Raw genomic sequence first — 19,337 nt, 5'->3', positions numbered from 1 at the left:
CCTGAAAGAGTAAAACTCTTAAAAGAAAATATAGGTAAAATAGCTTGTTTTTTTTTTTTAATTTTTTTTTAAGATTTATTTATTTATTTATACAAGCACTGGGTACAGTCAGAAATGCGGGAGGGTGAGAGAATTCATCAGAGCCAGAGTGGGGAGCAGAACAGGCAGAGTGATGAAATACACTGCTGTGGGGAGCAGTAGACGTGGCAGGAGAGGGCTGTGTGCCATGTGGGACCCTCGCAGGCGGCCGGGGATCTAACCTGCGCTGCAGAGGCTGTGGGCAGCTTCGCAGCCCAGTGCTCAACTGCTGCGCCATCAGGGGAGGCCCGGTAAAATAGTTTTTGACATTAATCTGGACAATGATTTTTTTTTTTGATGTTACCCCAGAAACACAGACAACAAAAGCAAAAATAAATGGGAATGCATCAAACTTAAAAGCTTCTGCACAGCAGAAGAAGCTGTCAACAAAATAAAAAGGCAACTTAAGAATGAAAATATTTGTAAACCATATGTCTGATAAAAGATTAATATCCAAAATGCATAAGAAACTCATGTAACTTAATAGCATAAAACCAAGTTCTTTGTAAGTGATTTGACAAAGAATGAAAAAAAAAATGGACTAAGGAACTTAGATCCATTTCTAAAGAAGACATAAAAATGACCAACGGGTACATGAAAAGGTGCTCAGCATCACTTATTATGAATTGCAAGTCAAAAACCACAGTAAGATAATGCTTCACACTTATTAGGAAGGCTATTAGCAAAAAGACAAAAGATAACAAGTATTGGCAAAGATGTGGAGAAAAGCAAATCCTTGTGCACTGTTGGTGGGAATGTACTTTGGTACAGCCACCATGGAAAACAGTGTGTAGGTTCCTCGAAAAAAGAGTTCTATATGATCCAGCAATCCCATTTCTGTATGTATATATACATACATATATACACACATATGCACACATGTGTGTGTATATATACACATACATACATACGCACACACACACCGACACACACACACATATATATATCCCCACAGGAAATGAAATCAACATTTTGAAGAGATATCCCCACTGTTGTGTTCAAGGAAATATTTTTCACCTTGGTGAAGATATGGAAGCAACCTCAATATCCATTGATGAATGACAGAAAAAGAAAATGTTTTATAAGGCATTTATTTAGCTGACAAACCTGGAACAGTTGTTTGCTGCCAAGGTTTCCACTACAGACGCAAGAAAAAAGTGCTCTTGCATTGTCAGATTATGGCAGCAAAGATCGAATAGGTGAAATACAGCAGAAAAGCCTGGAGAGAATTTTTGCAAGGCAGAAATAATCTTGTAAACAGTAGAGTCTGGGGCAGCCCTGGTGGTGCAAGGGGTTAAGTCTCTGCACTATCAAGCTGTCAGTCATTGCACCAGGGAGGTGACCCACATAGCACAGCAGACCTCTCCTGTCTTGCTCGCTGCTGCTTCCCTGGGCAGTATATTGCAGTGGATCTGCCTGTTCTGCTCCCCACCCTGTCTCTGGTGAATCCTATAAACCCCCCAACCCCCTGCACCTCTGGCCTGCACCCTGGCTCTTGTATGCATAACTAAATAAATCTAAAAAAAAAAAAAAACCAACAGTAAAGAGTCTGTTTTGTTTCCCCTCTTAAAAAAACAAGTTGTGACCCCCCCCCCACACACAGAGGAATATTAGTCTTTAAAGTGAGGGAAATTCTGCCATTTGTGACAATACTGTGTACCAGAGGACATTATGCTAAATGAAATAAACCAGAAATAGATTAATATTGCTTGATCTCACTTAATATGTTGGATTTGAACTGTCTGCCTTATAGATGCAGAGTAGAATGGTAGTTGTTAGTAGCTGGAGACAAGAAGAAATGGGGAAATATTTGTCAAAATGTACAAAGTTTCAGTTATGCAAAGTTCTGGAGATTTAGTAAGTAACATTACTATTGTTAACAATACTGAATTATAAACTAAAATTTGCTAATAGAGTTTGATCTTACACTTCATTACCATACAAAAAAGGTAACTTTGTGAGGTAATGCTATATTGATTAGCTTGATTTTGGCAATTATTTCATTGTATGTCTGTGTGTGTGTGTATACCAAGATATCAAGTCCTATATTTTAAATATACATGATCTTTGTCAGTTATGCTTTCAGTAAAGGTGGGAAAAGATTTTAAAAGTTCAAATAATTTGTGAAAGTTTTTATATTTTTAAATGCTGCTTTTCTTTTCTTTAGTCAGAACCAGCTGTTTCAGATTTAATTCCACTTTATCTAGAAATGCATATTGTGGTGGACAAAATTTTGGTATGTGCATTGTTTTTTTCTTTGCTTTTAAATATTTGGTGAGAATGTATGATTATCCCTAACTGGAAAAGATCTTAAATATTCTGAACCTACTCAAATGTCATAGAGAGAACAATGGAAAATTTGCCTTCTGAGAAACTGAATATTCAAATTTATACTAGTTCTGTCAGAAATGTTTTATTTGAAATCTTTATATAGCAGTCCTGCATAACAAATGACTTTTTGCTAGTACATCACATCTTTAGGGTCTATACCAATACACAATATTTGTTGTTAAAATTTAAGTGAAATTCTTGAAGCCTTTAATTCTTGCTTTTGAAGTATGGAGAAATTTGTTCTAAAAAATATTTATTGGCACAAGAGTGATGACCATATAACTACACAATAGCTGCTTACATTAATCTGTCAAGAATTATTTTTCAGCAGGTTTTAATGGTCCACCTTTTCCAGTCTATTATTTCCTGGTTTAAACATGCTTCTAGATTTCTGACTCCCATAAACTAATTTGAGGACCTGGGAACTTCAGGATCTTGGGGTAATAATGTAATTTGTACTCAACCAGGTGTAACTTTATTTTCCCTCTATTTCAAACATATCAGAAAACAGATATAAAAATGTACTTTCCGGGCCTCCCCGGTGGCGCAGCGGTTGAGCGCTGGGTTGCGAAACTGCGCGCGGCCTCTGCGGCGCCGGTTCGATCCCCGGCTGCTCCCCGGCCACCAGAGGAGGGTCCCACATGGCGTGCAGACCTCTCCTGCCGCCCGCTGCTCCCCTCAGCAGTGTACTTCGGTCCTTCTGCCTGCTCTGCTCCCCGCTCTGGCTCTGGTGAATTCTCTCACCCTCCCGCGCTTCTGACTGTACCCAGTGCATGTATGAACAAAACAAACAAACAAACCAGCAAACAAATAGGTAAAGCATGCCTCTATAAAAAAAAAAAAAAAAAAAAAAAAAAAGTACTTTCCAAGCTTTCTTCTGATAATAAGCATTTTTTTAAAGATTTATTTATTTATTTATACATGCACTGAGTACAGTCAGAAGTGCAGGAGGGTGAGAGAATTCACCAGAGCCAGAGCGGGGAGCAGAGCAGGCAGAAGGACCGAAGTACACTGCTGAGGGGAGCAGCGGGCGGCAGGAGAGGTCTGTGCGCCACGTGGGACCCTCGCTGGCTGCCGGGGAACAAACTGGGCAGCTTCGCAGCCCAGCGCTCAACAGCTGCGCCACCGGGGAGGCCCTGATACTAAGCATTTGATTGCCACACCTACAAAATAACAAAGAGAATATGAATCATACTATCATCAATGACATTAATAAGATTGTAGATCATGCCAGAAAGCCAGAATTGAGAATCAGAGACAGGAGAGATTTCAAGAAAGATATGAATGTATTAGAATATAGGAAAAGGGCAAAGGAACATTTAAGAAAAAACTAAGGTATTTCTAGGAAAGATGCCTAAATAATATTTTGGATTATGCAAATCATTTTTTTAAATAATAATTTTATTTTTATATTCCCCATACAATTGCAGCCCCCCCATTCTGCCCCCAATCCCTCCCCTCCCGCCCCCGCCCCCCCAAAAGGGTATGATACCCTTTATGGTTTCAGGACTTAGATCCAAGCCTTTGATCCATTTTGTGTTAGATTCCTGCTATGAGTGAGACCATCCGGTCTTTTTCTTTTTCTTTTTGGCTTATTTCGCTGAGCATGATCCCTTCTAGCGCCATCCATGTTGCTGCAAATTGCATGTGTTTATCTTTTTTGAATGCTGAGTAATATTCCATGGTATATATGTACCACATCTTCTTGATCCAGTCATCTATTTTTGGGCATTTGGGTTGTTTCCAAAGCTTAGCTATTGTAAACAGTGCTGCTATAAACATAGGGGTGCAGGTGTTCTTTGGAATTGATGTTTCTGTGTCCTTTGGGTAAATACCTAGGAGTGGAATTGCTGGATCATATGGAAGCTCTATGTTTAGTAGGTCCAGAAATCTCCACACAGCTCTCCACAGTGGTTGGACCAGTTTGCACTCCCACCAACAGTATGCAAATCATTTTATTTCAGGATTAGTTTACAAATTTTGAGTCATTTTATTTTTTATAGCAGTAAATTTTAATTAGAAAAATTGATCAAATGGATATTTATAAAGCATTACACCTAACAACTGCAAAATCTATATACTCCTAAAGCATACTTGGGTATATTCCAGGATTTGAATCATGTAGGGTTTTAAAGAGATTCTGAAAATTTTCAAATCGAAGAAGACATTCAGAGTAACATTCTCTATTTTCAATGAAACTAAACTATAAGAAAATCCCAGAGATATAACTAGAAAGTCCACATATTTTTGGCAGTTTTTTAACCTATTATTGAGATATTTTATTTTTTGAATGTGGACTTACTTATTCATTTTTAATCGAGGTAACATTATTTGACAACACTGTGTATGATTTATAGATATAGGCACACATCTCTTCAGATATATGTTACCACATCTCACCCACTAGCAGCACACATAATCCTCCCCAAGTCCGTTGGATCCCTCTCACTTCACTACCCACCTCCTGGTCTTCCCCTGGTAGCTTCAAATCTACAGTCAGAAATCTAGGGTTTATTTTGGCTGCATTATGTCTCTTCATTTGTTTTTTTTTCTTTGTATTCTATATATGAAATCATCTAGTATTTGTCTTTGTCCTTCTGACTTACAACATTAAACATAATCCCCTCCAATTCTGTTCCATGTTGTCCCAAATTGCAAGATTTAATCTTTTTTTTTTTTTTTTTTTTTTTTTTTTTTACAGCTGAGTAATACATTCATTTGTCATTGGTCACTTTAGTTCTTTTCCATATGTGAACTATTGTAAATTGTGTTGCAGTGAACATAGGAGTGCAAATATTCCTTTGGAGTAGTGTTTTTGTATTCTTTGGGTAGATGACCTAGCAGTGGAATTACTGCATCGTATGTTTAATCTACTGATATTTGGAGATACCTCTATACTGCTTTCCATAGGAATTGGACCAGTCTGCATTCCCACCAACAGTGTACAAGGGGCTCCTTTTTCCCCACACCCTTGCCAGTACTTGCTGATTCTGGTATTTTTGGTACAGGTCATTCTCATAGGTGAGAGTAATTATATCATTGTTTTGATTGAAAAGTGATGATGAGCTTTTTTTCATGTGACTGTTAGCCATCTATGTATTTTTTTTTTTTTGGTAAAGTTTCTATTTAGCTGCTCTTTTGCCTGTTTTTTGAATGAGCTATTTCTTTTCTTTCTGTTGAGTTATATGAGTTCTTTGTAGATCTTGGATATCAATCATTTGTGCAAATATCTTCTTCCATTCAATAGTGTGCTTTTTTGCTTTAATGATAGTTTCTTTCAATGTGCAGAAACTTTTTAGCTTGATCTTAGTCCCATTTGTTTACTTTTACTTTTGTTTCCCTTATCTTTGGAGTTGAGTCTCCAAAAATATCTCTGAAGCTAGTGTTGAGGTATATGTCTTCCTCTAAGAATTTTATGGTTTCAGGACTTAGATCCAAGCCTTTGATCCATTTTGTGTTAATTTTTGTGCATGATCTGAGTTGTCTAGTTTTTTTCTCTTGCACATGACTATCTATTTCCCCCTATCTTTGTAGCTCAGGTGGCCATGTTATCCCTGAGTTCAGTACATTTATACTGCAAGTGATTATTGTAAATGAGAATTTGCTACTGTCGTGTTTTCTTTAATTTTGTTTGTATCTATTTTCTTATTCAATTCCATTTTAATGTTTCTTTTTTAAAAAGATTTATGTATTTATACAAGATCTGGGGTACAGGCCAGAGGTGCGGAAGGTGAGAGGATTCACCAAAGACAGAGTGGGGTGCAAAACAGGCAGATGGACCAAAAATACTGCTGAGGGAAGCAGCAGGTGAGACAGGAGAGGTCTGCTGCGCCATGTGGGCATCTCCTTGGCCAACCATGAATCGTACCCATGCTGCAGAGGCTGTGGACAGCCTCACAGTGCTGCACTCAACCTGCTGAGCCACCGGGGAGGCCCAAATCTTTTTTAAAAAGAGGTCTAGCGTTGGCAAAGTGCTTCAGTTTCTATTTTCCTGGGAAGATCTTTATTTCTTGCTCATTTCTGAAAGATATAGTATTCTTGGTGGCAGTTTTTACCTTTGAATATTTTGAATATGTCATTCTTCTCAGTTGGGTCATATGCTAAGTCCATAATTTGTCTCCTCTCCCCTGACCTCTGCAGTATTTTTTTTTTTTAAAGATTTATTTATTTATACAAGAACCGTGGTATAGGCCAGATGCGCCGGAGTGTGAGAGGATTCACCAGAGACAGAGTGGAGAACAGAACAGGCAGACTGACGAAATATACTGTTGAGGGGAGCAGCGGGCGAGACAGGAGAGGTCTGCTCGCCATGTGGGTTGCTCCGAGGCCGGCGGGGATTGAACTGGCACTGCAGCGGCTGCGGACAGCTTCACAGAGCTGCACTCAACCGCCTGCGCCACCTGGGAGGCCCCGCAGTATTTATTTTGAACAAAATTGCTAGACTACTTTCAGTGTAGCTGCATGATTTTACATAGCTACCAGCATGTATAAGTGATCCAATTTATATCCATTTTTTAAATTTGTTACTGGCTTATTTTAAACGCAGCATCAAATCTCTGAGAGTAAATGGAGAGTAAATCTCAAATACAGGGGCCTCCCTGGTGATGCAGGCGATTGAGCGTGGTGCTGTGAAGCTGTCTGCAGCTACTGCAATGCAGGTTTGATCCCGGCTGGCTGCGGAGATACCCAAATGGCCCTGCAGACCTCTCCTGTCTCGCCCGCTGCTCCCCTCAGCAGTGTATTTCTGTTGATCTGCCTGTTCTGTTCCCTGCTCTGATTTTGGTGAATCCTCTCACCCTCCTGCACATCTGCCCTGTACCCTGGTTCTTATATGCATGAATAAATAAATCTTTAAAAGCAAATCTATGAAAATCTTATTAAAAAAACCTCAAACACATTACATAAGAAATTGTATTTAAATTTAAAATTAATTTTGTTTTTCAGTATGATTTCTTGGGCTCCGATGGCATGATTGTAACAAGTAAAGTCACTGAAATTATTGGCCTTGTAAATTCAGTAAGTAGTTTGCATTTCATACTAGTTAGAAAAATTCGTATTAGTTTTGAAATTACACTTTAACTTGATATGGCATTTCTGAATAATAGTCATCCATATAAGTTAAGTTTTGATTTGTCAAAATACTGAATTTCTTAGTTATTATAAATTAACAAAGATTAATTTTTCAAGTATTTGTCTTTTCTGTTTTTAGATGTTTGCCCAATTTAAAGTTACTATTGTGCTGTCGTCACTGGAGTTTTGGTCAGATAAAAATAAGATTTCTACAGCTGGAGAGGCAGATGAATTATTATATGCATTTTTAGAATGGAAACAGTCCTATCTTACCCTAAGGCCTCATGATATTGCTTATCTATTCATGTAAGAATAATGTTTCAGTATTCTTAGAAAGAAAACAAAGATATGTGATTATGATGTAGCTTAATTTAGGGGATTGTTATTCATTTCTGACTTCACACTTTGATTAATCATTATGTACTTTTTTCAGGCCAGGTATTTTCTTTTTTGTTATCAGATAATAAAGATTGCTAAAATTTATTTTTGTGCTTATCAAACCTTTACCACTGAGGAGATTGATATTTCATGAAGCTGAGCCACCTTAGGAATCTTGGATCTAGTAGTATGTAGTTTGAACCCAGTTTGTAACTCCAGAGCCCATAATCTTAACTACTACATAAAGAGAGGGGATTTGTCTTGTGAAGTTTATGTTTCTGTTAAGAGTTTTTATCAAAGGATTGGTAATTTATATTAAAAATTTATCCTAAAGAATTTTTCTGCATGATTTTAAAAAGTTAAATTATTTTTTGTCTAAATTAGTTTATTTGTTCACACCGATTCTTTCTTTACATTGAATAAATGTATCTGAAAGTAGCAAATTTGCCTCCGAATGAACAAACTTGGTATGTTTTAAATATATAGCCACAGTATCCTTCATTTCATGAGTTTAGAATTTCTGTAATATAGTTTATCTGTGGAATAAATAAATTCTGTTATTTCATGCATACACAGTGATTAAATAAGGTATAATATGCAAAAAATCACCCAGGAAAAAAAACTGTAGTATTATTATTTTTCTTTTTCTAGGTTTTTCTAATTAATTTGTTTATGTGTATTTTATGTCATTGTTCATTTTTGTACAATGTATGCTTTCTCCTCTCAGGTGTAGTCCCCGTAAAATTTCCAACACCAATTCACCCGTGCACCATCACCATGGTCACTTGTGTTCTTCCCTACCCTGTTTTGATCCCTCTCCCTCCCCTCCCCTGCAGATCGTCTCTGATTTATAGTTGCCTGTTAATTTTGTTTATTTACTTATTATTATTTTTTCCTGATACCTTATTTGGTTTCCCTATATTCCTCCAATAAGTGAAACCATCCGATATTTTTCGTTTTCCTTCTGTCTTGTTTCACTGAACACAATCCCTTCCAGCTCTGACCATGTTGCTGTGAATGGCATGATTTTATCTTTTTTGATTGCTGAGTAGTATTCTATTGTGTATACATACCACATCTTCTTGATCCACTCATAACTCTTAACAAGATGGGAGCAGGGCCTCCCTGGTCGTGCAGGTGGTTGAGCGCTGTCCGCAGCCTCTGCAGCGCTGGTTCGATCCTGGCCAGCCCGCGAGGGTCCCACATGGCATGGAAGATCTCTCCTATCTCACCCACTGCTCCCCTCAGCAGTGTATTTCAGTCAGTCTGCCTGTTCTGTTCCCCACTCTGTCTCTGGTGAATCCTCTTACCCTCCTGCACATCTGGCCTGTATCCCAGTTCTTGTATAAATAAATAAATCTTTAAAAAAAAAAACAAAAAATAACAAGATGGGAGCAGAAGGAAGCTATCTCAATATAAGAATGATCATATATCACCTACTTACAGTCAATATAATATTTATTATGAACAACTGAGAGCTTTTTCTTTATTATCAGGAACAAGGCAAGGATGTCTGCTTTTACCCATTCTCTTTAATTTAATTTTAGAGTTTTACCTAGAGCAATCATAAAATTAAAGGAATCTGATTGGAAATGAAATGAAACTATTATTATTTGAAGGTGTTATGATAGCATATGTAGAAAATCCTGAAGACTCCTAGACACCAAATAGCTATGAGAAACAATATAAAGGAATACAGTAAAATGTCAGGCTGAAACATCAACAGGATTTATTTCCATACATCTAATTCACTTATTTATTGTTATTTTAAGTTTTATATTGAAGTAACATTGGTTTACAATATTGTATATGATTAGGGTCTACTGTATAAACCAGCAATCTCATCAGGGTTCTCTGATATTCCTTTTGTTGAGTTCTGTGAGTTTTTGAAGATGTTACATACTAGCCCCTTGTCAGATATATGATTTGCAAATTTTTTCTCCCACTCAAGGATGTTTTCATTTTAATGAGTTCTTTCATTGCTCACTTTTATATACAAATAATGAGTGAGACTAAAAAGAAATTAAGATTGAAACCACAACTTGTAAAAAGATACGCTACAAAGTGTTTACTGCAACATTGTTTACAATAGGTCATGGAAACAACTGAAGAGCCCACTAATAGAGTTTTAGATTAAAAGATGTGCTATATCTAGACAATGGAATACTTTTCAGCTATAAGGAAAGACAAAATGTCACCACTTACATCAAAATGGAAGGGGTTTGAGGGATTATGCGTAGTAAAGAAAAAGATAAAGACACATATTGGATGTTTTCATATATATGAGTAAATATATGGAATCATAGTGATCGATAAAAAAATAATTATAAACTAGCAGACATCAAAAATGAAATGGTTTCTGATTTCAAGAGGGGGAGGAAGAAAGGCAAGGGGCAGAGTGTGGTTTAGGAAATGGGAAAAAAGAAAATGGAAAGACAAACCAACAATCACAGACAAACCAAATAATCACAGACAATATTTTCAAATCACACATCTCATAATAGACATGGACCTTAAAGTTAAAACAGCAGTTAAAATTCAATAATTAAAAAAAGCCTATTAAAAAGCGGACAAAATATTTGAAGTCAGTTTACCAAAGGAGAATATGGATAGTAAATAAACACATAAAAAAATCCTTAACATCATTACTCATTAGGGAAATGTAAATTAAAACCACAAGAAAATAATGGCAATTAATGGCTAAATCAAAGTGAACAAAACAATTAAAAAATTCTCCAGTGCCACCTTCTGGAGATTATGTAGAACAACTGGAATTGCCATGGCTGCTGGGAACACAAAATGACACAGTTCATTTGGAAAATGGCTTGACTGTTTCTATGAAATTAAACATATATTTAGCATGTAACCTAGTAACTCCACTTTGAGGTATACCCAAGCATAATAAAAACTTTTTTTAACATAAAAAATATGTAAGAGCATGTTTGTAGTCGCTTTATTCGTAACCACCCCAAGCTGGAAATATCCCAGATGTCTTTACTGGTATAAGTAAATTGTGATATTTATACAATAAATTAATACTCATAAATAAACAGAAAAAACTACCACTATGTATAATACCATAGCTGAATCTCAAATTTATTTTGCTGAGTGTAAGAATCCATTGTTTATATACAACACACATAGATACAGGTAGGACATAAAAAAGTATTTTTTGGAAAAGGGAACAAAACAAGATAGAAAACAGGTCAGAAATTTCCAAGGGATTGACATGGGGGGAGTAGTGTAAAGGGGGGTTGATAAAATTGCTCTATATCTTAATTTTGGCAGTGATATTCTTTGGTCAGAAAATACTGTACATTAAACATTGTACATTTTGCTGTAGTTACACACTTATTTTTAAAATAAGAGTTAAAATTGTGAATTTATATAGATAATTCTTTTTTTTATTTTATTTTTTTAAAGATTTTTTTTTTATTTGAAAAATTTTTTTTTAATAATAAATTTTATTGTTATATTCCCCATACAATTGCAGCCCCCCCATTCTGACCCCAATCCCTCCCCTCCCGCCCCCGCCCCCCTAAAAGTGTCTCTGGTTCATAGTTTTTTGTTGATTTTGATTTTCACTTTCTTATAGTTATTCATTTTCCTGGTCCCTTATTTAAGTTTTCTAGATTCCTGCTATGAGTGAGACCATCCGGTATTTTTCTTTTTCTTTTTGGCTTATTTCGCTGAGCATGATCCCTTCCAGCGCCATCCATGTTGCTGCAAATTGCATGTGTTTATCTTTTTTGAATGCTGAGTAATATTCCATGGTATATATGGACCACATCTTCTTGATCCAGTCATCTATTTTTGGGCATTTGGGTTGTTTCCAAAGCTTAGCTATTGTAAACAGTGCTGCTATAAACATAGGGGTGCAGGTGCTCTTTGGAATTGATGTTTCTGTGTCCTTTGGGTAAATACCTAGGAGTGGAATTGCTGGATCATATGGAAGCTCTATGTTTAGTAGGTCCAGAAATCTCCACACAGCTTTCCACAGTGGTTGGACCAGTTTGCACTCCCACCAACAGTGTAGAAGAGTTCCTTTTTCTCCACACCCTCGCCAGCATTTGTTGTTGCTAGTTTTTTTAATATGTGCCATTCTCACTGGTGTAAGATGGTATCTCATGGTAGTTTTGATTTGCATTTCCCTGATGGCAAGTGATGTTGAACATTTTTTCATATGCCTGTTGGCCATTTGCATTTCCTCTTCAGAGAAGTTTCTTTTTAGCTCTTCTGCCCATTTTTTGACTGGATTATTTTCTTTGTTGTTGTTGAGTCTCATCAGCTCTTTGCAGATTTTTGTGATCAGTCCTTTATCATTAGTGTTGGGTGCAAAAATGTTCTCCCAGTTGGTGGGGTTTCTCTTTGTTTTTGTTATTGTCTCTTTTGCTGTGCAGAAGCTCTTTAATTTGATGTAGTCCCAGCTGTTTATCTTTGCCTTCACTATCACTGCTTTGGGTGATGTGTCTGTAAAGATGTCTTTGATGTGCAAATCACGTAGTGTTTCGCCTATATTTCCTTCTATATATTTTATGGTTTCAGGTCTTATGTCTAGTTCTTTAATCCATTTTGAGTTGATTTTTGTGTATGGTGTGAGGTAGTGGTCAAGCTTCATTCTTTTGCATGTAGCGACCCAGTTTTCCCAGCACCATTTATTGAACAAACTTTCTTTGCTCCAATGCATAGTCTTTGCTCCTTTGTCAAAGATTAGTTGACCATAAATCTGTGGGTTTATTTCTGGATTTTCTATTTGATTCCATTGGTCTGTATGTCTGTTCTTGTTCCAATACCATGCAGTTTTGATGATTATGGCTTTGTAGTATAGTTTGAAGTCTGAGAGTGTGATGCCTCCATTCCCTTCTTTTTTTTTCAGGAGAGCTTTGGCTATGCGGGGTTTTTTGTGATTCCATATGAATTTCATCAATAATTGTTCTATTTCTTTGAAGAATGACATTGAAATTTTGATTGGAATAGCATTGAATCTGTATATTGCTTTTGGAAGGATGGCCATTTTAATAATGTTTATTCTTCCAATCCACGAGCAGGGGATGTCTCTCCATTTCTTTGTGTCTTCTTCTATTTCTTTTAACAGTGTTTTATAGTTTTCTTTGTATAGGTCCTTTACCTCTTTTGTTAGATTTATTCCCAAATATTTGATTTTTTTTGTTTCAATAACAAAACGGATTTTTTTTTGATTTCTTCTTCTTCAGATTTATTGTTTGTGTATAGGAAGGCTACTGACTTTTGCGTGTTGATTTTGTATCCTGCCACTTTACTGAACTGATTGATGAGTTGAATTAGCTTTTCTGTGGAGTTTTTGGGGTTCTCTATGTATAATATCATATCATCTGCAAATAGTGATAGTTTGACTTCTTCTTTTCCTATTTGGATTCCTTGTATGTCTTTCTCTTGTCTTATTGCTCTGGCTAGGACTTCCAGTATTATATTGAAAAGCAGTGGTGAGAGTGGACCTCCTTGTCTTGTTCCAGATCTTAATGGAATTGCTTTCAGCTTTTCACTATTGAGAATAATACTGGCTGTTGGCTTGTCATAGATGGCCTTTATGATGTTGAGGTATGTTCCTTGTATCCCAAGAATTTCAAGGGCTTTTATCATGAATGGGTGTTGCACTTTGTCGAAAGCTTTCTCAGCATCTATTGATATTATCATATGGTTTTTATATTTCTTTTTGTTGATGTGTTGGATAACGTTGATTGATTTTCGGATGTTAAACCATCCTTGTGCCCCTGGAATGAATCCTACTTGGTCGTGGTGAATTATCTTATGGATACATTGTTGGATTCTGATGGCTAAAATTTTATTGAGGATTTTTGGATCAGTGTTCATTAGGGAGATTGGCCTGTAGTTTTCCTTTTTTGTGTTGTCCTTGTTCGGTTTTGGTATTAGTGTAATGTTGGCTTCATAGAACGTGTTTGGTATTGTCCCTTCCTTCTCAATTTTTTGGAAGAGTTTGTGAAGGATAGGCACTAATTCGTCTCTGAATGTTTGGTAGAATTCATTTGTAAATCCATCAGGTCCTGGGCTTTTGTTTTTGGGGAGGTTTTTGATTACCATTTCAATTTCGCTAATTGTAATTGGTCTGTTTAGGTGTTCTATTTCTTCTTTATCTAGCTTTGGGTGATTGTAGAGTTGTAGGAACTTGTCCATCTCCTCTAGATTGTTAAACTTGTTTCCATATAACTGTTCATAGTAGTTACTGATTATTCTTTTGATTTCTGCTGTGTCCGTTGTGATTTCTCCTCTTTCATTGATGATCCTGTTTATTTGTGCTTTCTCCCTTTTTTCCTTTGTGAGCCTGGCTAGGGGTTTGTCTATTTTATTGATTTTTTCAAAGAACCAGCTCTTGGTTTCATTGATCTTTTGGATTGTTTTTTTAGTTTCAATTTCATTTATTTCTGCTTTGGTTTTTATTATTTCTTTTCTTCTACTGGTTTTGGGGTTTTTTTGTTGTTCTTTTTCTAGATCTTTGAGCTTCGAGATTAGGTTGTTTCTTTGAGTACTTTCTTGTTTCTTGATGTGAGCTTCTATTGCTATATATTTTCCTCTTATTACTGCTTTTGCTGCATCCCATACATTTAGGATATTGGTGTCCTCCTTGTCGTTCAATTCAAAATTTTTTTTAATTTCTTCTTTGATCTCCTCATTAGTCCAATGGTCTTCCAGTAGTGTGGTTTTTAGTCTCCATGAGGTAGGAAAGTTCCTTGCCTTCTTTTTATGGTTTATTTCTAGTTTGATGCCTTCATGGTCAGAAAAGATGGTTGATATGATTTCAATCTTGGTGTATCTGTTGATGTTTGTCTTGTACCCCAGTATGTGATCGATCCTGGAGAATGATCCGTGTGCGCTTGAGAAAAATGTGTACTCCGTTTTTTTTGGGTTTAGTGTTCTATAGATGTCTGTTAAGCCCAATTGCTCTAGGTCCTTATTTAGAGCTTTGGTTTCTTTACTTATTTTTTGTCTTGTTGATCTATCCAATTTTGATAGTGGTGTGTTGAAGTCTCCCACTACGTATGTGTTTTCTCTGATGTCTGTTTTCAGAGAGGACAACAGTTGTCTGATATATTTTGGTGCTCCTTCGTTTGGTGCGTATATGTTAATGAGTGTTATTTCTTCTTGAAGTATTGTCCCCTTGATCATAATGTAGTGACCATTGGGGTCTCTTTTTATCTTTTTGAGTTTGAAATCTGTTTTATCTGATATAAGTATAGCTGTTCCTGCTTTCTTTTTTGGTCCATTTGCTTGTAGGATTGTTTTCCATCCTTTAACTTTGAGCCTATTTTTATCTTTTGTAGCTAAATGTGTTTCCTGGAGACAGCAAAAGGTTGGGTTTTGTTTCTTAATCCAGGCTGCAACTCTGTGTCTTTTTATTGAAGAGTTTAGTCCATTTACATTTAGAGTTAATATTGATATGTTAACATCTGTATATGCCATTGTGTTTGTCTTTCCTTTGATTTGGTTTATTTATTCTTTTAATAACTTTTTTTTTTTTTGGCCTTCTTTCATTGTTATTCGTCCCTCTGAGATTCTGGCTTTAGGACTCCTTGTAGTATTTTTTGGAGTGGGGGTTTAGTTGCAATGAAATTCCGGAGTTTCTGTTTGTCTGGGAAGGTCCATATTCTTTCTTCAAAGAGGAAGGAGAGCTTTGCGGGATAGAGTATTCTTGGTTGGCATCTGTTTTCTTGGAGTCTGTTGACTATGTCCCTCCACTCTCTCCTTGCCCGTAGTGTTTCTTCGGAGAAGTCTGATGTCAGCCTGATTGGCTTTCCTTTGAATGTTATCTGTTTCTTCCCTCTTGCCAGCTTCATTATTTTTTCCTTGTCCTGATTCTTGGGAGCTTTACTATTATGTGTCTTGCTGTATTTTTTCTTTCGTCGTGGAAGTTTGGTGTTCTTCTTGCTTCTTGTATATCAATTTTCAGCTCCTTCTTCACATTTGGGAAGTTCTCTTCAATTATCTCTTTGAATATTTTCTCTGTTCCTACTTCTCTCTCCTCTCCTTCTGGTATTCCTATAACTCTTATATTTCCTTTCCTCATGGAGTCAGATAGTTCCCGAAGTCTTTCTTCATTCTTTTTCCTTCGTACTTCTCTTTCCTTTTCTGTTTTGGTTCTTTTTATTTCTGTGTCTTCAAGAGCACTTATTCGTTCTTCCATTTCATCTATTCTGCTTTCATTGCTTTTCCCAGAATTCTTTAGTTCTTCCACTAATTCTTTGATCTCCTGCATTTCTTTTACTTCCCTCTTTAGGGACTCAATTTCATTCTTCTGATCGTTGATTATTTTTCCCTTATCATTGTTTTCCTTTATGACTTCTGTCAGTTTTTTAATCACGGCAATTTTAAATTCTCTTTCTGGAAGGCTCAGAAGTTCTTCCAAGTTACTGTCGTTGCAATCTGAGGGCTGGTTTTCTTTTTGTGGTGTGGTTTTTCTCTGGAGAGTTGCTAGGTTGTGTGTGGTTCTTCTCCTCCCTACTGTCTGTTTTCTAATTTGCCGTATGCGTTGGGACACTGTGTAGTTGGGACTGGCCGGCATCTTGGGTGAGCTTCTCTGCTCCCCTCTGGTTCCTCCAGGAGTCATCTGTCAGTTTCAAGCAGTCTTTATTGGAGAAAGGTCCCTGTCCTAAAATGTCGATGTGGGGACACACTCCCCTGTGCGCCTGGTCTGCCCCGGCGGTGGGTTCCTGCTCCCCCTCTGGGCTTGGACTGTAGGCCAGAGGGGGTCTGGTGTGGGCGAACTTCCCCCGCTCACCTCTGGCTCCTGAGGAAGCCTTCTGCAGGTAGTCTTTACTGAAGAAATGTCCCTGTTCTAAAATGGTGATGTGGGACACACTCCCTGTGCGTCCGGTGTCAGGCACACTCTTCTGCGTGCCTGGTCTGCCCTGGCTGTGGGTGCTCGCTCTCCCTGTGGGCTCAGACTACTTGTTCGGAAGGGGCCGGGTGTGGGCTAACTCCCCAGCTGGCCACTAGCTCCTTCAGGAGCCTGTGCTGGCTTCAAGTCGCTAGGTGGCGCCAGAGATCTCTCCTAGAGCCCTTGGGGAGCTGATTTTCCACCCCGTGGGACAGGGAGCAGAGCGGGGATGGTAGGGTACACCTCAACGGCTTTGGGGTGCTGTGTCTGCCTTGTGCCCCACCGTCGTGGGGAACCCACGCCCCTAATTTCGTGCCCCGGGTCTCAGTTCCAAAGCCCTCAGTTCCAAGGACGCGGGCTGTAGCCCAGTTCAGTGGCGCGTGAATGGCGCCTTTTGCACCGCTCTGGTGCCTGGGCACCTGGTTCCTGCTTACTCAGGGAGGGACCTTCACCTCAGTGAGGACCTCCGAGCGTCTCCCCGCAACCCTAGGTCGTCTCCCAAGCCTAGGTCGCAGGCGCGGGGACCTGGGCAGCCGCGATCCTGGTCTGCACTTGCTTTTCAAGAAGCCGAGCGCGCAACTTTCCGCGCAAGCTTACCGGCAGCCCGGGCTGTGTGCGCGTCTCCCGGGGTCTTTGTTCTTCTCTAATGGCGCCCGGAGCCGTTCGCTCACCGCCGCGGCGAATCCTGCAGGGTTCGCCTCAGCTCCCGTTCACGGGGTGTGGTGGCTGCAATAGTTCCTTTCCACTCACAGTCCCGCTTGCTGCGTTGTTTGTTCTTGTTGGCCGTTTTGGTTTGTTGTTTTCCTCCTCTCTGCCGGTTGGAGAGTGCCGCCTCTGTGGGCGGGGGAGGGGAGCAGGGTTCTGGGCTTCCCTCCCTTCTAGTCCTCTTTTATGGCCACTTTCTTCTTCGGGTAGTTTGCTGGAGTCACCCGTTTATCTTCCGTGTCCCAGTTCTCACTGGGACCTGCCGCTTTTCCTCCCTATTAACTTTTTTTAATGGGAGATCTTACTCGCAGCGTCTCCTCGCAGCCATGTTGCTCCTTTTTTAAAGATTTTTTTATTATTTTATTTATTTATTTATTTATACAAGCACTGGGTACAGTCAGAAGCGCGGGAGGGTGAGGGAATTCACCAGAGCCAGAGCAGGGAGCAAAGCAAGCAGAAGGACCGAAGTACACTGCTGAGGGGAGCAGCGCGCGGCAGGAGAGGTCTGCGCGCCATGTGGGTCCCTCCTCCGGAGGCCGGGGAGCATCCGGGGATCGAACTGGTGCTGCAGAGCCTGCGGGCAGCTTCGCAACCCAGCACTCAACCGCTGCGCCACCCTGGGGGCCCTTATATAGATAATTCTAATTAGTTTAACTGATTTAATCATAATTAACATTATAGCATTTTTACATAAATTCTTTAATTTTATAATTGTGTTCTTTCTTTTCCCCTAAAAATGTAGGCTTCTCATTTCATTCTTGTGAATGTATTATGCTTTATACGATAATTGTTTTTTGAGTGTATCTCATAAAATATGTCCAAGGAAATTTGTCTTCAGATAAATTCAAAGAAATAAATTATTAACAAATTTATATTAAATCAGTTTGATTTATTTAGTTTTGTTTCTAAAACTTAATTTTACAACTTTGAATTGGTAACACATTTGCATTATTAAAAAATCAAACCTATTTAGAAAACTATACGCAGAAAACTGCTAAAAACATTTTTTTCTTACAATCTTCTTTATTACCTGTGCATTACAGAATAGTTATCATATCTACTCCCTGAAAGAATACTGTTCTCAATATAACAAGCATTAATGTAACCATCATTACAGAAAATTCTTGCTTCCAGTCTATAATCGCCATTCTTGCTTCTTATTTCCAAGGAGTAAAATGATTTTTTTTAAAGATTGATTTATTTATGCATACAAGAACTGGGGTACAGGCCAGAGATGGGGGGGTGAGAGAATCCACCAGAGACAGAGTAGGGAACAGAACACACTTGTTAGTGCATCAATATGTTAATCAATAATGTTTGAGAGGGTCTCCAGTGTTGCCAAGAAAATGTATAATATACAGTCAGTCATATTTTTCTTTTTGCTATTACAAGTGGGTCTTTTATCTACCAAATACATATTGTTTTTATGTATAAAAATTATTTAAATTTCTAATATTGACCTTATTTCCTACTGCCTTACTAGATTTCATTTTTAATAATTCTTAGATTCATTACCTTGGCTTTTCATTCATACAAAATATACCATCTATAAGTATAGATTGTTGATTTTTTTTCTTAATTTATGTCTTCAATTTCTTTATTTTTATTGCTTTGGCTAATTTAGTACAATGTTAAATAGCAATGGTAATAATGGTATATACATATGCGATATACATAAAGTGATACATACACATATACATGTATGCATGAATTTATTTTTCAGTGGACCCTTAAGAACTAGACTTTTTGGGCAGCATTCTGCATTTATTGGGGGCACTCTTTATGCTCTCATCTGCCCTTTGGGAGAAATCATGGCTCAGGTTGTCTCTCATAGAACTAAGCCCTGTTTGGGGAATGGTAACATGGGTAAGAAAACTGTTCTTACCTTCTGCAATGTGTCTGTCCT

General features: G+C 38.0%; 1 protein-coding gene across 1 annotated transcript in view; it reads left to right on the top strand.

Moving 5' to 3' along the window:
- Nucleotides 1–19,337, top strand: part of LOC311170200 (disintegrin and metalloproteinase domain-containing protein 32-like) — a gene marked incomplete at both ends in the record, with an annotated part of 119,772 nt that overhangs the window by 24,739 nt on the left and 75,696 nt on the right. Inside the window, 3 exons of the mRNA XM_084232594.1 lie at nucleotides 2,246–2,314; nucleotides 7,354–7,425; nucleotides 7,619–7,785. Of these exons, the coding sequence (XP_084088720.1) occupies nucleotides 2,246–2,314; nucleotides 7,354–7,425; nucleotides 7,619–7,785 (308 nt within the window). The remainder of the gene's footprint in view (nucleotides 1–2,245; nucleotides 2,315–7,353; nucleotides 7,426–7,618; nucleotides 7,786–19,337) is intronic.

Source organism: Talpa europaea (assembly GCF_964194135.1).
Source record: "Talpa europaea genome assembly, chromosome: 4".
NCBI lineage: Eukaryota > Metazoa > Chordata > Mammalia > Eulipotyphla > Talpidae > Talpa > Talpa europaea.
The sequence above is the reverse complement of the archived record's forward strand: the minus strand, read 5'-3'. Positions and strand labels throughout refer to the sequence as shown.